The sequence below is a fragment of the Cylas formicarius genome, unplaced genomic scaffold, assembly GCF_029955315.1.
Source record: "Cylas formicarius isolate icCylForm1 unplaced genomic scaffold, icCylForm1.1 PGA_scaffold_6__28_contigs__length_40554024, whole genome shotgun sequence".
Classification (NCBI taxonomy): Eukaryota; Metazoa; Arthropoda; class Insecta; order Coleoptera; family Brentidae; genus Cylas; species Cylas formicarius.
Window position 1 is genome coordinate 38,501,300 of NW_026844347.1, and position 25,867 is coordinate 38,527,166.

At 34.9% G+C, this 25,867-nt stretch overlaps 1 protein-coding gene across 2 annotated transcripts; it reads left to right on the forward strand.

The window, feature by feature from the left end:
- Positions 1-140: 140 nt before the first annotated feature.
- Positions 141-25,486, forward strand: LOC132703249 (nuclear pore complex protein Nup160 homolog). 2 transcript variants are annotated; one of them, XM_060672395.1, is made up of 22 exons: positions 141-295; positions 351-471; positions 530-635; positions 692-899; positions 959-1,076; positions 1,128-1,317; positions 1,372-1,559; positions 4,248-4,405; positions 7,949-8,194; positions 8,745-8,899; positions 9,830-10,044; positions 11,857-12,029; positions 12,092-12,300; positions 12,422-12,601; positions 12,655-12,870; positions 14,530-14,648; positions 14,766-14,935; positions 17,351-17,750; positions 19,277-19,612; positions 21,939-22,121; positions 23,456-23,622; positions 23,681-25,486. In XM_060672395.1, exons 2-22 carry the CDS (start codon positions 381-383, stop codon positions 24,050-24,052), a joined length of 4,200 nt encoding a protein of 1,399 aa, XP_060528378.1. In that variant the 5' UTR covers positions 141-295; positions 351-380; the 3' UTR covers positions 24,053-25,486. The 2 variants fall into 2 exon arrangements, with proteins under 2 accessions (XP_060528378.1, XP_060528379.1); XM_060672396.1 differs by having other exon boundaries at positions 351-465.
- The last annotated feature ends 381 nt before the right edge of the window (positions 25,487-25,867 follow it).

Genomic DNA, 25,867 nt, shown 5'->3' on the forward strand with positions numbered 1-25,867 from the left:
GAATTATGATTTATAGGTAAAATTGCTTGTCCCTTTTGAGCATTTGGTAATCATACTTATCCCTTCCAAAAAAAGGAAGAAGAATTTTTAAATTTCTGTATATCCCTGACCGTTTTTTTTATTCAGTGGTTTTGGTTTGCGTGAATTAGGTTATATTTTTAATTCCAATATAAATTGTATAAATAATAACATGTATGCTAGTCTCCCTTAATGCGCCTTGCGAGCCAATTGGTCACCACTCAGTAGCATTGCTTATTTGCAACTATAAGTGTCGTTAAAATATAAAAATTCTAAGGTTAGGTTCTAAGGTTATGTTCGTTGGCGGTTTTATAAAATATTTGCCCGTTTAGCGACAATTCGGTATTTTTTGAAGCCAAATAATGACCGAATTCACTCTGTGCTATAGAGAAGTGGTCCCGGATCAACCCTTACACGAGTATTGGAAAGATGTTTCTCTAACCACAGGTAGTAGTAGGTTTCATTTTTCCGCGGTGACTACGCGGTTTTATAAACATTTCGTGCGGCTTAGGTGGCACGCAGAGCACCTTACAAGACATTAAAGTCAGGGAGAAGGCTAGCGGTTACAGTTTTCAAGACAGCACCAAGCACTATACCCGCAATAGATTCATTTATTGGTACATTGCAAATATTCCTCCTTGCTAAACGAGTTTTAATTGCGAAATGTATTTAGGAAAATCCGGTACGACGTTTTGGAATTGGTCGAGCAGAGTTTGGATATTAATTTATCAGATAACCGCGTGCGGTATTATTTCTATGAAAGTCCCATACTTGATGGTATATCGGTTTGGGAAACCGCAGAAAGTGTTGTAATTTTAGTACCGACGGTGTGTAGCGTGCACAGGTTAAGTTTCCCGCACCCCTCGAAATTTCATAAACAGGTAAGCTCTTGTTTTGACTCTCGGTAAGCATATTTTAAGCGAATCCCTAAAACGTTTAGGATGAGTTGCTGGGTAGTCATCCAAATTTGGCGGCGCCTTCTATTTTTTCAAAGGCCGATACCGAAGAAGCGAAGAATCGTAACAAGTACCATCTATTTAGTACTCCCGGTACAACAGGCAAGATATACCGGTTCACCCTTGTTAGATAATCCATGTTTTTAATTCTAGTCGGTCACCTACCGAGATTGGCGAGTTCCTATTATAATTCTCACACAGACGACGCCATTTTCGTCCTAGTTTACCCCGGTTCGGAAATGCTATTAATAAAGCAAAAGAGCGCCGGTCCATGCGTTTCTTTCGAACTCAAGAGTGACTCGTTATTGCCCAGATTTTTGGCGGGTCTCACGGAAAAATTCAGGTAATCCAGAAATTTGGCTTAATATTTATTATTGAAGGCTGGTGTCGCTTTCAGGGGCAAAAATTTGGATTTGGAACTTGTGCTTAGTGTGCTGATCCACACGATCGATGACGAACCCTGCGTTTTGTCTTTGAACCGCGGGGGACAGTTGAAAGTTTGGTCGTGTCTTAGGGGTCAGTGCCTGACCGCTGTTGACCTTTTGGCCGAGACGGGTTACACTGAAGGAGAGCGACCGCAAGAAGGTAAAAATAAGGCGTTGTAGCCAAAGGAGACATGACGAGCCATTTTGAGCCTACACACGTGTTATATTCTAAATAAATAAAATACTACACATTGAATCGCCAAAATAACAACAGTAAGTTATGTTGTACCCTGTGTGGTATTATTAGCATTTAGCATTGATAATATAGGAGCTAAATTTGATAGTTTTTTAAATATCAGAACAATCTGCACAATATCTAGTCAATTTGATGATAAATGGTGACCGAGAAATATCATTGGAGAAGTTAAGTACATTATTCAGCAATAAGAATTATGACAATGTGTTTCTATCACTTGATGAAAGAGGAAACATGATTAATATCCTGAGAGGGCAAGTGACGGATAAAAACAATTACTCAAGGATCTTAAATGTTAAAAAAAATAATGCAATATAAATTAAAATTATTTTTTATTTATGTATTTATTTATTTACTTATTTACAACAGCAAGCGGTTAAGCCAACGGGGCTGGTGAATTAAATTTACAATGTCTAATAAACAGTGTATAAAAATTATATAAATAAAAATAATAATAACCCTTATTAAAAAAAAAACATATACTATATGCCTGTCTATAGTGTATCTCCAATGATATCACAAAAAACAGAAAGATTTTTACAAAAGAAAAAAAAGAGTTATTGATTGTAATGAATATCTACTGTCATTAAATGGTGGATTTTTTTTTAATCATGAGTTGCACTGTGCTTTGCCCCTAAATAACATCAAATTTAACTGGTTTAAATTTTACTAATACAAAGTAAATTAAAATTCATACAGAGGTGGTGCACAGGTATTTTTCATTTTTTTTTTTTTTAATAAATGACGGTTCTGGGAATCGCATAGTGTATTGCTTTCAACTGTTTTATTTTTCGCGTTTAAATTGAAAAGGTGTAGTAGCTAGTAAAGAAGATTTTTTTACATAAGCGGACTTACACTGAACACTGACCGGCTTAGATAAATAACTCTGACAACCGGGTAAAACAGAGCAGAGATTATATTGGCACAGAATAAAAAATAAATAAATTAAAACTAGTTTTGATCAAATGAGATTTTTTTAACTTGGCTGTTAGTACTTGTAACTAGAGAACTAGAGAAATTTAACTCGCTAACCCATCATGTAGTACTTAGCTTCTAAAGGTAAAAAAAAAAATTAATTATTTCAGTAAAACTTTTTACAAATCTTCTGTATACTGTTTGAAAGGCCTGAAACGCGATTAAGATTGGTCGTTTAGAGATTTCCACGGATTCTTGGATTTTTCTTTGCTAGAAGAATTGATTACATGCAACAATTTTTGTTTTATCAAATAATTATTCTTTGCCGTAGTCTTAAGGTTCGTCCATGTTCTTTTCGTGTTGTTGATATTTCTCGTCCTATTTGCTGTCACCTCCCGATAGCTTAATAGACATTTTTGGAGTATTTTTCAAAAAATTTTGTTATGTGGTCAGTGATGTGTTGAATGTAAGGAAAGGCAACAGTAGCAAGTGTAGAGGAGTAGGAGGTTGTGACGAAGTGTATTTTACTCAGGAGATTTGTAAATAGTATTACAGTAGCCTATGATTCAGATCTAGTTTACATATTTTTCGGTCTTGCACACATAACCGAATATTTTATTTTCACACTCGACTCGTTATAACACTTTTTACAAAACTTCTGGATTCCTCCTGCATCGGTTTTTGCTGAGTCGAAATTGCTGGCGTTTTTTTTTTTTTTTGAACAAACGTCGGGAACAGCGATGAGTTCTCCACTATCACCAATCATCGCGAATATATTTATGGAAGCCTGTGAGAAGAAAGCTCTCGACACCTTTCTTCTAAAACCAAAATTATGGAAACGAGATTTACCACTTGACCAAAAATATCTCCACATCTTCGGTCCGTCAAAGACAAAATTCCATTTGAGATGCCAGGAGTTTACAGCATTCCGTGCATATGCGACGAAGAATACATTGGAGAGACCGGACGAAAAATATCAACTAGACTCAAAGAACACGAAAGAGCCTTACGACTAAGACAAATAAAGTCATCAGCTGTTGCCGAACACACTCATGAAACCGGGAATAAAATTTTATTCGATAAAACTAAAATTCTTGCGTGTAATCAGTTCTTCTACCAATAAAAAATCCGAGAGTCTATAGAATTCAATAAACAGGTCTCTACCTGTCACCAATTTGGGAATCAGTCATCGGAGACGGTGTTTATGCCACTGATTTAGCTCCCCCCCCCCCCCCCTCTAATAATATATAAGCAGGTACAGAGTAAAATACGAGCCAGTTTCAGTCAAGCTCTGAAAATGCCAACAAGATGATTGGCGAAACGTCAGCAATTTCGACTCAGCAAAAAACCGACGCAGGAGGAATTCAGAAGTTTTGTAAAAACTATTGCAGTAGGCTGTGGAAGTACAACAGTAACGAATAACTCCATCAAAATTTGTAACCTTAAAATCGACCGCCATTTATCCTCCCTTTTTGTGATGACTCATCGATTTTTTACAGTCTGTCGTTTCTCTGGTTTATGGTAGAGCGACCTGTAGATTTAGACAGGTTTAGTAAGTGGTCTTAACACAAGAATACACTTTAACCAGTTTTTAGGTCATTGTTTTCGTCTCGTCTCCTTCGGATGTCATTTCGTCAATTAAAAAAAAACCTGAAGCCGCGCTTTTTCTTACTCCAGGAATTATCAAACGTCCCGTGGACGATCAGGACTCGGACTGTCCGTTGGCGATTTACATGAATTTTTCCAGCGGCGGTCAGTTTCACATTTTCCGCTTGAGTAGCTCCGCGGGTCAGGAAATACGGATTACCAAACTGAACACTCTTATCGCCGTCGAGGTAAGATCAAGATCGCACCCCTCTCCCTGTTTTTCGCAATGGCGGTAAGTCAAAATTTTAAAAAGGTTAGGGACATTTTGCATTTAGAAAACAACCAAAACTTATTAATTCTTAAGCCACTTTTATTTCCAACTTGCTATACGCAGTACTTCCTTTTTTATCAAATGATTAATCAATCAAACATGGATAAAATGGCCACTGTTAGAAATAAATCTGTAAACAGTTGAAAATACTAGGGTCACTTGAAAAGTTCGCGACCTAACAATGATAAAAGACATTTTTTCGCAACTTTTTGTCTACATAGTCTCCTTGTAACTCTATTCACTTCTGCCGGCGATTCTCCCATCTCTCTAACTCATCCAAATAGTACCCAGCGTTTTCCTCAAGTAATTGCTCACGAATCACGAATTCCAAATCGTACTTCATGGATTTTCGCCTTGGCAACCGTTGAGGTATCAGACAATCGCGTTTTTTTAATGAAACACGATATTTTTTTGCAAATGTGGCGTTTTTCCGTAATTTCTGGCTATCCCAAAAAAAGTGCCCAAAATTTTACTGGCTGAAACTTTGGTAAATATTGCACAACTACGTTCACTAGCTTTTAGTTACTAGTGCCGCCATCTTCGGGGTTAGGTCGTAAACTTTTCGAGCGACCCTCGTAAGTAGGGCACCTAACGAAACTCATCATAAAATGTTCTCAAAAATGGGTTCGAAAGTTACGAGAAAATGGTAAGATTGTGGGTATGCACAATTGAAAATTGTTTTAAACAATACAGGGTGGCTCAAAAAAGCGTGACTAATACAATATACATTTTTTGAAATGGAACGAACACCTTATTTTTAAATTTTGTTTTCAAATGTTTCAATTTTTTTTGTTCATAATAATACATACCTCAACATAATAGTTTTCCGGATATTTCAATTTTTCTTAAAAAATACGAGTTTTATCACTTGCACAAAAATTACCTTACGCCATTATTTTTGAAGGTCGATCACTCATATTTGATATTAGCGTTGTTCGAAGATGACTTAAAATATATACAAAACGGAATTGGAATTAATAAATAAATAAATCAATGTATTTGTTTTTCCTGAAGCTTTTGCGCAAACGTGATAGTAATTTATTTATAAATTAGTTTTAAAATGTAATTGTTTCGAAGATAATTGATAAATGTTTGTTTTTAAGATAAACAATATAAACATTATTTTCCGCCACGTTTATATAGCAAACTACCCTTTATTTTAAACAATGAAGCAACCCGTTTTTCGCCATTGTTTTGAACTATCCGTTCGCCACGCCCCATGGAAATGAACCCATAATACATATTTCGTACAATGAGCGTTTTTCTTATCACAGACCAAGTAGGCCATGAACCAACCTTCACAAAACAAGCGATTTAAGTCGCCTTGTCACCATGGAAACGTCAACAATATTTTTGTTACGTTTGTTGTCAGTGTGATTTTGAGAATGTTTTATTTATACAATTTTCCGTGTGAAAAGTGGAGGGGATTTTTTTTAAAGAAATTAGCTGTTTGACAAAATTCAAAATGTAGGAAGACAGTAAAGGTAAGTTTTGAGACTAATTTTAAGTTATAAGTTTTGACCTATGTGGCCAAATTTATTGGAAGAGATTGCACTTTGCGGGAAATCGATCAAGGTTTTAAACCGAAATATTTTTCGTCCGCCAACTTACAAATCTAAGATGGCGATTAAATTCAAAGTTGATTTTTCACAGGGATCCGTTTAGTTTTATATTTTGAGAAACTTTTTAACCTTTTTTTTTAATTACTTTTAATTAAAATCGGATCAGCCCGTTTAAAAATATTGATTGATAAGATGGCAGCCTAGCTCACATCAAAATGAATGCTTTTACTTTATTTCATCTATTCGTTTTTTTTTTACAACAATTGAATTAAAATGTGGCTCTTTTTTAGAATTAAAATAATCACTCGATTTCGATAAAGTATTTGTACGACGCCCGTCAACATAAAGTATCAATAAAAGAAACTTTACTTGGTAGTACATGTCTAGATTGTAGAAATCAAAACAAAAAAAACCTTTTTCCAATTTCGAAGAAAATGGCAGGCGGCAAACGGAAATAAAAATAGATTTTTTGACAAGGTATGCAGAATAGCTGGAAAGAAATGTAACAATACCGTGCAATAAATCAAAAACTTCCGCCGTGGACGTCAAAAAATAAATTTTGACAGTTTAAGCGATGCAGGGAAATATAAAAGAACGAAACAACTCCGACCATGTGAAAGGAATGAGTTTGAGAGCTTCGGGTAAACCAGCAGTAACAAAATCAGAGCAAAGTGTTTAACTGAATGATACTTTAGATGTATAAAAACCAGGTTATTTTTTTTTGTTTCTATCAAGCAAACAATTAAATATTTTTAAAAATCCGATAACAATATTTTGTTAATAAATAACTTTTTTTTAATAAAATTGTTACTTCTGGGACACCCTGTATTATTATTTTGTTATTTACATAAATATACTTGCAGTCGAAACTCTGTATAGCGAAACTGAAGGGACTCCTTTTTACAATACGAATCTAGTACTTTAACTTCTTCCCCATGATACATAAAAAATTTCTCTAGCAGCTAAGATGGTGATCCCCGATCAACTTCTTCATCTTCTTCTTCCCCTCGGTGCTCTTTTTCACTCTTTCTTGCTTGTTGTAATATGGCTTCCTCTGTCAAATCTGCTGTTGTAGGCAAATCCTGATCTATCACCATAAAATCTTGCAACTCATCACTTGTAAACCTAATTGTTGTTTGAAGCTGCTTAGTGGCTCTCAACCACTCAAATTGGCAGCTACTAACACTATTATACGTTCTTTAGAAAGTTTTCCACCCACGCAATCTTCGCTTTGAAATTTAAGAGTTTTCTCTGACGTCATTTTGTAAAAAATACCAGTTTCGTCAGCGTTTCTGCTAGTTTTTAGAACGCTTTCTCCAGCCAATCGTTATTGACGTTTCTGTCGGGCTTCGCTACATATCTGTTCATAATTTATTTATGTCTCCGTTTGAACTTTCCCAACCATCCTTCCGAAGTTCGGCAAACTTTTCTGGTTTTAGTTTTACGATAGGTCCAGAGAGTGGTATATTTTTAAGACCACTGCAACATTGCCCGTTCCAAATCTTCAAATTTTGGATACAGTCGACGGTGTAAGTCCGTATCGACGTCCCTCTTCGCATTATAGAGCGTGAGAAACTCCTTATACAGAGTTAATTAATACATAGCTTTGTATGGAGACCTAATACATTTTGCATAGTGTTATTAAACAGTTTTCATGATTTTATTAAAAACTGTTTGTAAATTTAGAGTTTTTTTGTGAACACCCTATATAAAAATTATTTAGTATTAAAATTTGACGTTCGTAATAATTTTTTCATTTTATTTTTGTGTTTTTCTTAATATTAAATAAAATTAATTGGTTAATACCGAAAAAATCGAATTAGTCAAACACCTAGGGTTTCCCTGTCCCACTGTGCGCCCCCATTTTCTCGTCAACGCGCACTCACCTTCGTTTCTAGAACGGCCTGATCGATTTTTGCCTGCAAACGGATCGATTGTGGTCGATATGGCGCGCCTCGGACGACGACTGCGTCATCTACAAGACGTCGCTGACGTCGGACTGTTGGACGCCGGTCCTCAAGGAGGTCCTCGTCGACACCGACCGACCGATGACGACGAAGGAGTCCGACCCACGGGAGGTCTATCTCCAGTACTTGTTCCGTCCGGGCAGATTTCCGCTGCACGTCATCAGTAAATCCCTCAAGGTACGCCATCTAGCGGACAAATCCCGACCGGAATCAGAAATGCAGTTTTAATTGAGTTTTTTTTGCGCTGCTCTTAGGCAATTTGCCACAACCTCCGGCAAGTTCGAGTTGACAGGTGAACACGTCTTACCAGCTGAGCCATCCACCCACACACTTTTCGCTTCGAAATTTAAGAGTCTTATCTGGCGTCATTTTGTAAAAAATGCCAGTTTCGTCAACATTAAAAATGTCGTCAGCAGGGAACTTTTATGCTAGTTTTGGCCACGTCTTCTCCAGCCAATCGTTAGTGACGTTTCTGTCGACATCACGGACTTCGCCACTTATCTGTCCATAATTTAGACCTTGTCTCTGTTTGAACTTCCCCGACCGTCCTTCCGAAGCCTTGACATCGATAATGCCAAGCTGTTCGGCAAACTTTTCTGCCTTTAGTTTTACGATAGGTACATTTGGACTAAACCTGTATACATTTGAAATATTTAACCCATTTTCTTTTATTCGAACTAATAGCGCTGGATTTGTGGCCTAGATTTCGTTCACATACCTTTCACAGATCTATAACAAGTCGAGCGTCATCAAGACGGAGGTCAATATGACTTCTGTCGCGGCCCTCAAGCAGAGCATCTGTTTGGCCATAGAAAGCGACATACGCAACTCTTTCAAGGACCACGAAATCAGCGAAGAAGAATACCTTGAATACGCGTTGTGGTACGTATGACTTTTTTTTATATCCGTTCGAAATTTTTGCAATCTATGTTTTGTCTTGTCGAAAATGGCTGGCAGGTTCCGTTAAACATTTTTCGAAACCGAACCACTGTTCGCTTGTCGAAAAAAAATTTTTTTTGCTAATAAGGTCACGAGACTTTGACATCTCGATTCAGCGTCAAAAAAAATTTTGTTTCTAGTCTCTGTTTCTCTACCGAAAAAATTTTTGGGGAGGTAACAAAAAATGTGGTACTACTCAAAAATGTACAGGGTGTCGCGGTTATGAGCAAGCAAACTGAAAAATGTGATATTTCGAAGTAAATTGTTGGCCGTAATTGACAAACCGTTGCAAACGGCGCCGTTTGGTTCGAGTGTTCTGTTAGGTCGTCTCGAGAGGTACAATTTTTTCATTTGCCGAGGAAGTTTTATTGTTTTTTGGCCTTAAGGTTTCACATATTTCATCCTTCGTGGCCCTCTCTGGGAAATCAATGTTATTTTCTTTTAACCATCCCATCAGCCCCTCTTAGTACTAATTTGGTACCAGCTAATTTTTAAACCAATTTTCAAGATTTTGCCTGTTTGATCCAGCGTGAACCACAATATATCGATGAGCTTTACTACCTTTTTCCGTTGTTCAGGTGTTTCTAAACGAACCTTTACGAAAAAGCGTAATCACTTTCTCCCAAATTTCAATTTTTGATGTATTCCCTCAAAAAATTGATTCTCTTGGGGGCGTGGTGAGGAAAATCCATCAACTATTTTCTATTATTTGATATTTCCACTCAAAACTAATACTTTCATCTTAAACCGTTTCAAAAATAATTTTAGAAAAGACACATGTTTGTGCTCTCTTTCGAATTAACCAAACTGATTAATTATTTTTGCGATATTGTGAAACTTAAGTGCCAAATTTTGGCAAATGGTATGGTGCAGGTGCTGGCAAAGGTTCTACTCGTGTTGCGTGCAGTACCACCAGGAGAGCTTTCGTCCCCTAGGGTTGATGCTGCTGCCGCAGGTGTCCGGCGCGGTATTACTCAAAAAATCGACTATCGCTTTCCTACGACCCGTCGAACCTTTGGAACACATGATGCTCAGCGGAGATTTGTCATACAGAGATCAGTTTGTCAATTTCTCGATGCTCGGTGAAGGTAAGATGCTATTTGGAACGTTGAGTATTTGTAAATTCAATTTTTAATTAATATTTTATTAATTTTTAACTAATTTATTAATTAAAAGTTTCTAAAATATGAACCAGTTAAATTTATTTTTCAATTAGGACTGTTAGATGTTTTAATTGATGAAAAATTAATTAAATATTAAAAAATTAATTAATATTAGAAAAACAAGCGACTTTTTTAATAATCATAAAAACCGGTTGATTGGATTATTGAGTGAATAAATTTATATTCCCTAATTAAATTAGTTTTCGAACGGTTAAATTTGTTTTTTAATTGATTTCAATAGGAATGATGAGGTTAAATGTTTTAATTAATTTTCAAATAAGAACGATTAATAAATTAATCGAAAATCGGGTTTAATTAATTATTTTTTAAATTTTTGAAATATCACGCTTTTGAAGATTTAATTATTTGTAACAGGAGCTCGATGTTATTTTTATATTTTAATTAATGAAATCTAAAAACTAGTAAATTTAATTTTAATCAATGACTTTAATTGATTATTTGATTGGTCTAAAATTCGACTAAATTTGCTATTTGTTTAATTATTTAAAAATAATTAATTAATTAATCGAAAATCCGGTGGAATTAATTATTATATAAAAATATTTGAAATATCAAACTATTAAAATTTTAATATTTAATTATTTAAAACATGAACTCGATCTTATTCTAATTAATAAAAATATTAGGACAAAATTTTTTTATTAATTATTTGATTGGTCGAAAATTCCACTACATTTACTTTCAAATTTGTGAAATCTATTTTGCAATTAATTAAAAATAGGAACGTAAATAATTAATTAATTAAAAATCGCGTCGAATTAATTATAATTTGCATTTTTTAAGTATCTGACTATTTTTTAATTTTTTAATTATTTCAAATTTTAGTTCTAATTTTAATTATGTTTTAATTAATAAAATCTGACAACTAGTAAATTTAATTTTTTAGTTAATGTATTTTTTATTTTTCAAAAATTGGGACGAATAAATTTAATTAATTATTTGATTGGACGAAAATTGCAATAAATTTAATTTTGTATTTGTTAAATATGTATTTTAAATATTTTAAACTATTTTAAAAATTCAGTTATAATTTAAATTTTTAAAATATCTGGCTATTTAAGTTTTATTATTAATTATTTAAAATTAAATTAATTAAATTTAATTGTTTTAATTAAAAAAACAACTAATAATAAATTTAATTTCATATTTTTTAAATATCTTTTTCAATTTAAATAGGAAGGATTATTTAATTGATTTGATTGATAAATTTTTGAAATATCAGGCTATTAAAATTTTAATATTTAATTATTTAAAATATGATGGCGATCTAATTTCAATTAAGTTTTAATAAATAGAATTAATTAAAATATGTTTTTTATTATTCAAGTATTATGACAAATAAATTTTATTAAGTATTTATTAAGTAAGATGTCCGAAAGGTTAAATTTTAATTTATTTCAATAATCAAAATTTTTTAATAAAATTGTGGCAATTAAATGCTGTTGTTTCTTTTGTTTATTGGAGTGATTACTTTTAATCAACCGCCTCCTTCTCAACTTATTTTTAATTCGTTCATTAAATTAATACATTTTTAAAGTGTGCATCTATTTTTGGATTAAAAAAAAAGTGGTTAAATTTAATTTGTTAAATTATAATATTCACTAAGTGTTTATGACTATATTTGTTTATATAGGTTTATATTCATTGTTAGAAAACTTCCATTGTTTGTAGCTATTTACTATCCCAACCCGTGCGGAAAAATCGATTTAATTTCAGACGAAGACACCGCATTGGACGTGATGACGTTATTTGATGTTATGACGTATGTCGATCGGCAACTGAGCGATTCCTTCAAGAACTCCTTCGAAACGGCGTTGGCCGTTCGTCTGGCGCCCAACGACGTCATGGCGGACTTGGTGGGAAAACTGAAAAACGAAATGAAGTCTGAGGTGAGTAGTAGAGGTTTTCCAAATACATAAACCAGAAACAATGTTTGGGGATTTCTTTTTAGTACAAAACGATATCGGACCGCGTGTGCACGTTGCTGAGTCAATGCGCTGACTTGTATCGCGCGGTGCACAAAGTGCTGGAACTGCTGAGGCACAACAGCGGCCTATCGCACCCGGACAGCTCTGTCAATCCCGCCGCTATGTATTACTTCAGCTCGTCGCTAGGCGTGTCGCTGGTAGCGAGTTGCCTGCGACAACAAGCGCAAAACAGGTAGTTCTTATCCAAAGTCTGTTCATAGATATAAGAAAGTGACTAACCACTGATTAGCCAGCCTTTCCAGTCCTTTGGGATAGTCACAGCTACGAAAGTCGAAACGTTCCGCCATTTTCAGATTCGCCATATGCCGCGACCTTCTGCTCATATGCGACATACTGATCAAGGGCAAAGAGTTGCAACCCAACATCTTCGAGGCGATCCAGTCGGTGTGCAAGCCGGAAATCGGCATTTTGACCCAGGCCAACTACGTGGTCCTGTGGTTGACGGGACTCCCCGTCCTCAACAACACCCTGTCGTAAGTAACGCTAGAGGACGCGAAGGGCGTTCCCGATCGTGACGTTGTTGCAGCGAAACCAGCTTGCAACGGCTCACGCCGATTAGACTGACGCCATCTTACAACAAGCGCTCGAACGGCAGCTGCATTTCGCTGATCGAGTTGTTCGCCGCCTCCACGGGGGGTCACGAAGCGAGGAAAAAGTTCGCGAGGGTCGAGTTTAACGGAGCCGCTATGGCCCACTGGCACCTATCCTTGTTGCCCCTAGTTAATCACTTGAGAAGCGTCCTGTATCCTTTTCGTATTGGCTGGTGGTTTTATGTTTTAATAAACTATCCACTTTGGAAGTGATGCAAAAATTAGGTCCATTCAATTATTTTTTAAATCTTCCAAAGTAGCAGTTATATATCTAAATAAATAAAATATTTTATATATTTTAATTAAAATACGAACTATTAAATTAAATTTTGTAATATTTACTAATACATACATCCAATTATTAATACTAATTATTATTATTAGTAAATATCGACCGATTGAAGTTTTATTTTTTAATGAATTCATATCTGGGATTGATTTTTTCAAATTATTTGTTAAATAATAAATAATAAAAAATCCGTCCTACTAATTGTTTTCTTATTAAAAAACTTTAACGATTAAATTTAATTATTTAATTTATCGAAAATTTCAAAAATGAAGAAAACCCTAATCTTTAATCAATATATAATATATTAATCTATTTTTTAATTAATCAATAATTTTGATATATTAAATTTTTTACTAAACTTTTTTACTAATAAAATCCGTGTGATTAATTATTTTATTGTTAAAAAATTTGGATGGTTAAATTTAATTTGTCGAAAATTCGTCTAAATTTAAGTTTTTTCTGGTTAATTAAATTTTTTAAATCGGAAGTATTATTGTAAACTATTAAGTTTATTTTTAATTCATCGGTTATATGATTTAAAGTTGTTTTAATTAAATAATTTGTTTTGTTTATTTAAATCTGAATTGTTATTTGGAACATTCACAAATCCGTTTTTTTTTTCATATCATAAAAGTATATATAATGCAATAGTTAAGCACGAGAAAATTGGAGAAAACCATATTTTTCATTAAAAAGCAAATTTAATAAATTATTTTTTTATATTATTCAATCGTTTGATATATAAATTTCTTTACTAATAAAAAATCCTGTGATTAATTATTTTCCTATATAAAAATTTAAACGATAAAATTGAATTATTTAATTTTTCAAAGTTTAATTTTGTACTTTTTATTTTAAATAATCAAAAATCGGGAGAGAGAAAAGAAAAAATGTGGACAATTAAATGTATTTGTTTCGTTTGTTGCAGTGATTAAATTTAATTAAACTTTTCTTCATCTTCTCAACTTCTTTTTTAATGATTAATACATTGTTCCAATGTTAATTAATTTTCTGGAGTACAAATTTATTTCTGATTTAAAGTAAACCGAAAAATTTAATTTATTTAATTAAAAATCTACACTGTTAAATTAATTTTTTTGTTCATCAATAATATGATTAATTAAAGGTGTTTTAATTAATTTTTTTATTCCCAACGCATAGTTTAGAGAGAAGAAGATTGGAGAAAACCCTATATTTTAATTAAAGAACAAAGCTAATAAATTATTTTTTTAATTAAAAGTTTTCTTAATTTATTTTTTTTTCACTTGTTTTTTTTTTAGTTAATCGATTATTTAAAATGTAATTTAATTATCTAAGCCACTTTATTTCAATTTTGGCGATTAAATTGGAATTTTTTCAAAAATTGGACGTTAAAATTTAAATTCGATAATTAATAGGCGGGTTATATTTAATTTTTTAATTAGTCGATAGTTCGGGCTATTAAATTTTGAATTAACGTTTGGTTTGAAGTGGAGAAAGTTCTTATTGTTCGACCGTCGACAGTTTCTTTAATCCAAGGTAGGTGGCCTTTGAAAAGTGGCACCGTTTTAGCGGAGTGGGTGATAAGCAGCGGGCAACACGTGTGGTTGCAGGAGTACGTGAGGATCTTAAACGGTTGGTGCGATTGCAACACTGCCACTCGTGAGTATAACAGATAAAACAAAAAAGCCAATCCGTACCCTCCCAACTTCTATCCCGGCCTCTGCCTAGCTGGTCCGTACTACAAAGTTAACATTGTTCCACCGTTTGGTATTTCAGATCGTTTCCTATTGGCCTTATCGTTTCTAAGCAGCACGGAGAACTACAAAGCCCTGGATCTGTTTCAGTTCGCCGCGGAGGGCGTGCTAGATGAACCTTTCTTCCACCAGAGGGTGCTCAAAGACCAACCCGTAGATAGGGACTGTGCACGTATAAGTTACTACTTAAAGGTAGGCACCTAATCATAGTTTTATAAGAAAACTATTAGCATTACAACTTGTTACAGACGTCTATGAAACCCAAAGGATGCTATAAAACAGTAACTTTTTCATTTTTCAAAAAGACCCGTGTTTTCGAGGTTATGATCTGTAATAATTGTTTTCTTAAAGACGTCGCAAGCTAAGAATTTTTTTTTCCATTTTTGGGGGGCATTTTGAATTTCAAAAGGTGTTTTAGGTTAATTGTAAGCTTCATCTAGATGTTTACAAAAAACAAACGCACTTCTTCCAGCTGAGGTGGTTTTTGCTTGATGAAAATCGATTTATCAAAATGAATAAGAATTATAAGTGTAGATTTTCACGAAATTATATATTTTTACATGACAATTCGACAACACGACAACGACGACAAAGTTTCACACAGATTTTAAACCAAAATTTGCAATAAAAAAATATTTTGAAATAATCAACAAAATTAAAGATATCAAAATCCCTTCTGACGCAACACTGTTGTCTTTTGATGTACAAAACTTATTTCCCAGTATTCCACCTATGGATGGGATAGATTTAGTAGATTTCACCCTAACTCGGAAACAGGTTAACCCATTGGTGAAACAAGATTTATTAGATTGCTTAATTAATTGCTTTAGATCAAAATTATTTTGAATTTAATGGACATATTTACATCTCTAAGCAAGGTTTGATTATGGGAAACCCACTTAGTCCTTTGTTGGCAGAGATTTTTATGGATAATTTGGAAAATATCATACTAGAACATCCTTTAAGTAAACATTTTCTACGGTGGTATAAATACGTGGATGATGTCTTTGCTTGCTTGGTTGGAACGGACAGACAATTGAATTCTTTTTTAAATTACATTAACTCATTACATAATCGTATAAAATTCACTATCGAGATTGATAACTCTATTAATTTTTTAGCCTTAATTGTAACGAAAACGCAAAACAAATTAGATTTTTATCATAAACCTTCACACACGGACACAGTCATACATAACAGCTGAAATCACCCTTATGCACACAAAATGCCTGCATTTCACTCTTTTATACATAGACTTCTTAATACGCCACTCTCAACAGAAAATTACAACAAAGAACTTAATATCACTGAACAACGGCCACAATCCGTCTATTATAGATAAAATTATAAATAAAAAACAAATCCAGACAACAGTAAACTCTATTTATGCAAAACCTAATACAGAACACGAACAATTTAAAATAATTACATACATAAGAGAATCTAGTGAAAAAATTTCAAAACATTTGTTAAAATGTGGTTTAAAAATAGCTTTCAGAACTAACAACACAATAGGAAAATTTTTAAAAAAGAATAAAACGATATAAATGTCCAAAATCTCAAAAATCAGGTGTCTACAGGTTGAAATGCAGATCTTGTCCTAAAATTTGTATTGGACGAACAGGTAGATCTTTTAAGAAACGTATTAACGAACATAAAAGAGCGTTTAAAAACAATATTCTAGATTCTAATTATGCTACACAAAAAGTAGAAAAGTAAATTTATTGGAAGCCATGGAAATTAACAAAATGAGACATTCTAATGTTTAACGATCAATTAGATTTAAATACCTCTCCTTTATTGAACTTAAATTCTCACAACAATAATTAAAGTGGTGTTCCAAAATCATATAAAAATAAAGTTTTCTAAATTGTGAATCTGTTAAACATGGCGTCTATTTGTTCTAATTGCATTTGAGATGCCAGGAGTTTACAGCATTCCATGCATATGCAGCAAAGAATACATTGAAGAGACCGGACGAAAAATATCAACTGTGTTCAAAGAACATGAAAGATCCTTAAGACTAAGACAAATAAACTCATCGACAGTTACCAAATACAGTCACGAAATCGGAGATAAAATTTTATTCGATAAAACTACAATTCTTGCATGTAATCAATTCTTCTACCAGCGAAAAATCCGAGAGTCTATAGAAATCTATAAGCAACCTAACAATATTAACCTCGACTCAGGTCTTTACCTCTCAGCAATATGCTTATCAGTCATCCGAGACGGTGTTTATGTCCCTCAGCTAGCTCCGCCCCCCTCAAACAGTATATAAGCAGGTACAAAGTAAAATGCGAGCCAGTTTCAGTCAAGCTCCGAAGAAGCCAACAGGATAAATCCACAGAAGGAATCCAGAAGTGTTACAGTAGCATGTAGAAGTCTCTTCGAAAAATTAAACGTTTTGCATTTTCATTGCAAAAACAAAATCATGAGACCTAGTATTTTGTTACATTAAACTTGCTGATGTTAAGACACAATTTATATGTAGTACACCACCGACTGAAATATTGATGTCCTGGAGAATCGTATAGTTTTACATATTTTTAAATGAAATTTTTCCGAAAATGAAAAATTTTATATAGGAAAATTTTCATTTTCCAGGTTATCCAGCTGTTCGAGCTGCACAGGGCTCGCGATTGCGCCATATCCGTAGCGGATCTGGCGCTGGGCGTCATAAATCCCGAAAATCCGCTTCTGGCCACCCTATATTCGATCAAATTTAAGCACCATCTCGCGCTCAAACGCTACGGCGACGCTTTCTACGCGCTGAAGTCGAACCCCGAAGACGAAAGGAAGAAGGACAACCTGCGGGACCTCGTCAAGACGTTGTTAGACGAGAAGAACTTCGATACGGTACTGAGCTTCACCTACGGCGAGCTGGACGAGCTGTTTACTTCCATACTGCTGACCAGGGCCCGGGCCACCGACCCCGTCAGCAACGTCTTCTACGAGATACTCTACGCGTATCAGATTAAGCAGGGCTCGCTGTGCCATCGACTGGGTGAGTAAGTTATAGAAACAAGAGGCAAAGTAGAAGTTATATCTCCTCACCTATCCTACAATTGCCTAATATTTATTTATCTATTCATTAACTAAGTACAAAACAGAAAGAGAAACATCAACATATATTACGATGGTCAAATCAGAAAAACAATTAAATGTACCCTCTGTTTTTTTTTACGAACAGTTCATACTCATTATTAGCCTATTATTTGAAAATAACCGAATTGTCAGCACATTTCTTTTTAGATTTTATTTGAAGAAACAAAGAAACAAAAACCAAGTCCATTGAGTCTTTTACATAAAATTCGTTCTGATTTATGACGTTTTTTAGAATATCTTTTAAGTATATTGATAACTTTTCCGTTGGCGACTGTGTACAGGATACAATTGGTCTTAGCGGTATGTCGGGTTTGTGCAGTTTGGGCAAACCGTAAATTCTTGGAGGCAAAGACTTATTAATTTTTAGTTCCTTTGCCGTTTTTGGTTGGTTTTCCCAATTAGAAATATTTCGTTTGTTTTTTTTTTTTTGATAAATTTGTGTGGGATTAGCAATTCATTCATTTTTTATTTTTCTTTAAAAAGCATTTAGTTTTTTTTTTTACATTTTCCATAAATTTATGTTGTTTCTTCGTTTTTTTATGTGTATTTATTTTATTTTTATACGCTGAAATAGCGTTACAACATTTGGTTCTTACAATATCTTTTTCAACAGGAATTAAATGTGTTAGTGAATTTTCAATATTGCAAATTACCAAAAAGAGGCAAACACAAATCTTAAAATTGGAGAGATAGCATCATATGGAAGTTCTATACTTTAAAAGCGCTTTTCCAACTATGAGAATAAAAAAGTCATACCCCTGATAAAAGATAAAAGTCCAACAAAAAATGATTTGTAAACGGCACTCACACACATAATACACACAAAGTTAACGAAACAGTTAAAATACATATAAGGGTTTAAAAAATACGATACGCGAGGTTTGCGCGCGTCGACGTTACTGTAAAAACATCGTACGATGCCCGATTGTTTTGGTGCAAGGTTCAGAGGATATACAGAGTGTTTTTGTAATTTTTTTTTTTTTTTTTTAATTATTTTTATATATTATAATTTTATATTAATATATTGTTATGTTGTATCTTTCATTCTTGTTTTAATTCAGAATGCTGCAATATTACTGAGATTGTTGGTGTTTATTTTCGAATTTGTAGAGTTCTTATTTTTTGGATCTCAACCATTTCCAGAATTTCCCTTTTTTTTTGTATTATTTTCGGTTTTTAGAATTTTTACTCTCGGAAAACTGAAAGAATGCTTGGTTTCCGCGCAATGACTCTTCAAGGCAGCCGTATTATATATATATATATATATATATATATATATATATATATATATATATATACGAGGTTAGCGCCAAAATTTTCCAGCCTGACGTATACAGACGAAAACGGAATGCTTCAGTACTGATCAGCAGGACTGAACATCGGTCCCATATGGCTCTTAATTAATTTCCCCTGGTTTCCTCGTAGCCGCGTCGATCATGTACGAGCAGGCTTACCGCCTGTCGCACCTCAACACCGTAGACGCCATCGAAAAACAAGTGAAATGCCTCCTGGCCGCCAAAAATATCCTGCAACTCTGCGACGGGCGGTACGCGTGGGTGGTGCGGCCCTGCGACCCAGACGAGCAGCAGGAAGAAGTGACGCTCGACCCGTTGGCCGGTTCAGGTAACGAAGGCGAGGTGTTTCTCGTCAAGAACCAGGTGGAGGTGGTGAACGTCGACCTCATCAAGCGGGAGCTGAGCTTCGCTTCCGCCAAGCTGCACTTGGCCAAATTCGACGCGTCTCCCATGTCCAACGTCACCGGTAAGTATTAAACATTGGGAATGTCATAGGTTTCATGCGCCATACGCCTAGATATACTGGGTGTCCCGAAATTAGAGTGCAATAAAGTTTTCGGACAAAATTGTATGTAAAATTCAATTAAGCAAGTAGGATAGCTAATTGACATCTTACTAGAACAGCGGTCGTTGAACCGGAGTAAATTACCCCAAATGGGCTAAAAATGAAACTTTTGTGAGTAAAAAGTATACATTTTTGATTTGCTATTTTTAAACCTGTTAGTATTTTTTCAATTTATACAATGTAACCAAATATGCATGCCGCGCCATCTCGCTCCCCACCACTAGAGTGTTCTCGAGTTATACGTTGGAGCGTGCTCAGTCCGCGCCATGCCGTCAAGGTACAAATACATTGACGATCCAGAAAGCGAGTTTTTACTAGTTAATTGCTGACAAGACCATCATTTTATCACTAATCATCGTTATATCGATCAAAGTAAGCCGCAATTTGAAAATTTAATTCGAGTATTTGACAACTATTACTTTCTGTCTCCCTTCAGCAGCGAATAGAAAAAGAACATACCAAGACGAATTCCTTAAATACGGTTTTGCGCGAATAGAAAACAATAAAACCGCAATGTGTTGAATGTATGACGATAAAGTCTGTTCATAGATATAAGAAAGTCCCGGGCAAGCTGTAAGAATGAAATATGGCCGACCAGGTCCGTACTTTGCTTAAAATTAAATTATTCGGGGTTTTGTTAGGAAAGATACTAAACAATATTTATTTGTATTTAAATTTAAAATAAAATTACAAATTATTTTTATTACCTACCTAAATTACTTAAAATTATTCACATAATATATCAGTATCACTATCGTTATCATCGCCTGTTCTAATTATTATTTGTTGTATATTATTTGCAATATGGATATGCGATTGTTCTGTTTTTTCTATATGTTTAACAGAATTTGCCCAACTTTGTGGAGCGATGTTAAAAACTTCGGTTTCTATAAGTTTGTTCAACATGTTCAATGGGATTAAATATACAGTGGTAATTTGGAAGCCTTAAAACTGTATGCCCTAAATTTTTTGCATATAACAGACGTATTCCTTTTGTAGGTTCAATCTTTGTAGAACCTTAATTAATTGCTTTTTGGTATTATCTTCGTGAAAATAAATGTCGTTATTATACATGTAGTTTTGGATTGTTGCTTTTGTGTCACATGAGGAAGGGGTTTTAGTCAAAATTGTTTATAACTTCCTTAGTCTCAATAGAAGAGTATTTTCTACATTTGGGCGGGAGCATCTCTTTAGATACACTAGAATCGCACATATTTTGCATAATTCGCACACGATTCAACACACGCTGTATTACACACGAAATAAGAATGATTACTAATAAAGTTAAACTAAGTAGCCTACCAAACCAAAGAAAATTAAACACAAGTAGGTATGAAATTATTTTCTATTACGGACCACAATTTTAAGTGAATTTAAATTCCGAAACTTTAATGACCACCCTTGGATAATCCCATTCTAAAGCAATTGGCCACTTTCTTATATCTATGAACAGACCATACCCCAATGGGTTTCAATTTGTTATCTATAGTTGAAGAAAAAAAATGCGACCCCACAGAAACTAGTTTAAATTTTATATATAGCCTCCACAAAAAATATGTTTGTTTTATGTTTTTAATTGCTTTTTGGTATTATCTTCGTGAAAATAAATGTCGTTATTATACATGTAGTTTTGGATTGTTGCTTTTGTGTCACATGAGGAAGGGGTTTTAGTCAAAATTGTTTATAACTTCCTTAGTCTCAATAGAAGAGTATTTTCTACATTTGGGCGGGAGCATCTCTTTAGATACACTAGAATCGCACATATTTTGCATAATTCGCACACGATTCAACACACGCTGTATTACACACGAAATAAGAATGATTACTAATAAAGTTAAACTAAGTAGCCTACCAAACCAAAGAAAATTAAACACAAGTAGGTATGAAATTATTTTCTATTACGGACCACAATTTTAAGTGAATTTAAATTCCGAAACTTTAATGACCACCCTTGGATAATCCCATTCTAAAGCAATTGGCCACTTTCTTATATCTATGAACAGACCATACCCCAATGGGTTTCAATTTGTTATCTATAGTTGAAGAAAAAAAATGCGACCCCACAGAAACTAGTTTAAATTTTATATATAGCCTCCACAAAAAATATGTTTGGGTAATGATTATAAAAGTTCAACGATCGCTGTACTAGCTGTACAGAATTAATCATTTAGTTTTTTTTTCCGCACTTTTTTTGCATTGCTCATTTGCGCGGGTGTCGTTTTTCCAGCCCCCATCGAACTAGTCACCCTCCTGAGCAGTGCCGGACTGTTTAAGACGGCCCTGAACATTTGCAAAACGTTCGGTTTGCCGCAGGCTCCCGTATTCGAAGCGTTGACTTGGAGATGCGTCATCCTCAGCGAGGAAGAGAATCCGGTGGCCTGGGAGTGGCTCGTAGAGAACGACTTGCAAGGTGGGAGAGACAATAATAATAATAATAATAATAATAATAATAATAATAATAATAAATGAAATTTATTCGCACAAAATTAATTAAAGAAAACATATTTGCAAAAATTATATGTAATTATGTAAAAGAGACTGAAGGCAACTGGTCAAAGTTCAGCCCTAAAAGTATGTATATTGGAAAAAAAAAAGACAAAAGATATCCGCAAAATTAGATGAATGTTAAGCAAGACTTCATACTACATATTAATATTAATCTAATCTAATTGTAATCCCAGCATAATCGGTTGGTTTCGAGACTTCTTAAGCTGAGCTAATAATAAAGCGTCTTTAGAGCAGCAACTCCAAAGCCCGAGCGGTTACAAAAAATATCTTCAAGTAATTTAAGAAAAGGATCGACTATAATATCAATGTATTGACCAAACGAAAGCTGGGAATCAGAAGTCACACCCAAATCTCTAATAGAGCTGCATCTGGGTAAAGTAGTGTTACTTAATTTCTAGGAAAATAAGAAAGTTTGAAGATTTCAGGGAAAAGTTATTTTCCTCACAACACTTGTAAACACAGTTGGGGTTGAACCGTGATTGCATGTTCGTAGCAACAAATAGATCTATTTAAATCATCTGCAAATGGTAGACATTTAATTTTATTCGTTAATAAAGATCGAAAACAATAATGGACCAAGATTAGGACCCTTAGGCACGCCGCATGTTGCGACAAACCGCTCCAACTGGAATCCATTATAGCACGGAAAGTTTTGTTGATCAACATAGAGTGGCCAAACTTTGCAATATGCTTAGTTGGAAGTAGCAGATCGTTCTTCTATGAAACCGTGTTGATTAAATCTCAAATTTCACAAACAAAATCATCAACTCCGCAATGCCTGACTTTGAAACTGACATGTCCTACCTCGCAATATCCCCACAACTCAAACTTTCAGTCAGCAACCAGCTAGATGTAATGAGCATTTGTTAGAGCTATCATCGCTGGTCTCTCTTTAGAATTATTTCAGTTTTTGGCTTAGCTTAGGTTAGTTTTGTTCTGTTCTGGTCTTGGGACCTTGGTGTAGTTATCCCTAGGCGCGCACAGTAGGTCTTCTACTGCGCGCATCGTGTGCTAATGATGTTGTCCTTTTGGATTCTACCGACTGATGTTTTCACACCTTTCCATAGAGAAAAGTACTACTCCTTGAGATTTTGCTCCGTCTTTAACGATTACAAAAACAGTGCTATAAAACGCCTAAATCAGTCTGAACAATCTTGTACTAGACATTAACAATGAGTTCTTCGATATATTCCCCAGAACATTCCTCGCAAATAAATATTTTTTTGGACTACGCAGATCTCCCGCCTAACAGGGACAGCGTCGCCATGGTGGTCTGGCAACTGCTCCAAGACTATCTCGCCAAATACGAACAACCCAACGCGACGACGCTTCACAAAGTCGTGTGCAAAAAAATCATAAGCATGAGGATATACGTGCCGTTTTGGTTGCTCGCCTCGTACAAGGTACCACGTCGATCGACGATCCCACTTCTGATGTGACGGTTTTTCCCTTTCGTTTCAGTTACGTAACCCCGGCGAGCTGTTGCGAATCCTGCACGTGTCGGGACGTCTCGACGAAGCGTTCGAGGTGGCACACGGGTACCTTTTGGCCGCGTTGGGTTACGGCAAGGAGCTCTTCGGGTTCGTTAAGCCGCTAGCACCGACCTCGGAACCGTTCTGCTTGCCGGTATACTCGCTCGAAGCGTTCATCACGGAGCTGGAGATGCAAAACGCTAAGAGTATCGAGAATCCGTTCAGAGACGAGCACAAAACGCTGAGCGAGCTTTTCGCGAGGTATTTGGAGACAGCGACCAGGATCACCAATGAAAAATGTCAGCTGGTGATGTCGTCGTACGGCTCGATACCGACCGCTTCGCATAAAATGGTCTTTTAGCGTAGCTTTTTTATCGAGAACAATGTACTTTTTTTTCAAGCGGGTGTATTTTATTTCCCGACCCCGATACCTTTTCCCAAAATTTTCGAAGAATCTCGCACAGGCTACTGTAACACTCCTGATGTTGATGTTTTTTTTTTAAAGGGGTTTATGCCCTCATTTTGGATATGGTTAGCTGTGAATTAAAAATGGTATTGAAGCAATCCAATTTCTAGTCAGACGCGTTAACCGACTGGTCAAGACTTTAAAAGTTGAAATATCTCTGATGCTCACTATCGCGGGTATTACGAGGGCTACCTTTTAAATTTTGAAATTTGCAATCAAAAAAACCACTTTACTTTATTGTTTCTCAAAATATTCACCCTGATGATCAATACATTTTTGCATTCGATGAACCAATCATCAAACCACTTTGCCTACATCGATTTGGGCAGCTTCAAAACAGGCTTTTTAAACGCACCAATCGCTTCTTCTGGTGTCAAAAATCGTTGCCCGCGTTATTTATTCTTAATGTATTGGCATCAAAAGAAGTCTAAATCAGGACTATATGTTCAAATCAACGTTTTTAATGCTCAAAAGTTCTTTGTTTGCACTGATCAGTGTCGTCGTGGAGAGTGATTCGTCTTCGGCGGTTGGTTTTTCAAATTTTTTCGAAGACTTTCGCCAAACAAATGGCTGTGTACCATTCAGAATTGACTGTTTTACCTTTCACCAAAGATACAGTTACAACGTGGTCAGTTTTCCTGGAAAAACAGGCTACCATTTGGTTCAAGGTACTTTTTAACATTTCCTTCGACCAATCGACACGAGCCTTTTTTTGAGCTAATGTCAAATTGTGTGGAACACAACGCGAACAAATTTTTGTAGAGGCCAAATATTCATGCAAAATTGTATGTATGCTGGTCCCACTAATGCCTAAAGATACCTCGATCTCATGGTAAGTCACGTGACGATCCTGCAAAATCGCCCCTTCACGAAATTCATCCTTAAGAAAATTACGATCACGACTGAAGTCCGAAAACCAGCGATAAACAGTAAGTAGTCCTAGATGGTGCTTTAACTCCAAAATCGAATTAAGTTCATCGATGCATTGTTGTTGAGTTAGTCCACGTCTAAAGTTGTAAAAAATTATTGCACGGGAATGCTCCCGATTAAGTTGCATTTTTAACCGTCGCATTTTTTTTAATTTATCATAAAAACCACCAACAACACTCTTTCGCCAAAACCTAACCTCAAAATGTCAAACTTCCATAGGGATATTCCGATAGTAGTAAATACGCGTAGGTACTCGATACTTTTGATTCGATACCAATTATTTATAGCATCGAATCAATCTTGCGATACTTACTCGGTATCGAAACAAAAGTACTTGGTATCAAATCGAATCAGCCTCACCATTAAAAAAAAACGGAAAGTATCAGACAAACATAATCTCTATCTGATCTATGGTGACGCGTTGTCTCGCGCCATCCAAGCCGAACTCGTCCGACTTCACTCGACCGTGCCCGAGCCAAACGCGAGAAAGATGTCCGCCCTTCATTTTTTTTCATTGTCAACGAACATAAATTGTCAAACATACAAGAGATTGTTTACGAATAATTTTATTTATTGTAATCATCGGCTTATTATTCCAATGTTATCATGGAGTTTTTTGTTTAAAGTACGTGCTTAACGTTACGCAAACCTTTATAATAAAAGTCTTCTTTTCCTTCTTAATTTTGTTTCAATTATTGTCCTTCAATGTTCATTGTTAGTTTCCTTAAAATAAATAAAAAATAATAAGTATCGATACTTTAGGAGTATTTATTTGAGTAG

Excerpts from the sequence above, each read along its gene's own strand:
- LOC132703249 (XM_060672395.1), top strand. The coding sequence starts at position 381 with ATGACCGAATTCACTCTGTGCTATAGAGAAGTGGTCCCGGATCAACCC. Across the intron at positions 1,560-4,247 it reads AGGAGAGCGACCGCAAGAAG|GAATTATCAAACGTCCCGTG; the intron begins GTAAAAATAAGG and ends TTCTTACTCCAG. Across the intron at positions 12,301-12,421 it reads CGACAACAAGCGCAAAACAG|ATTCGCCATATGCCGCGACC; the intron begins GTAGTTCTTATC and ends CGCCATTTTCAG.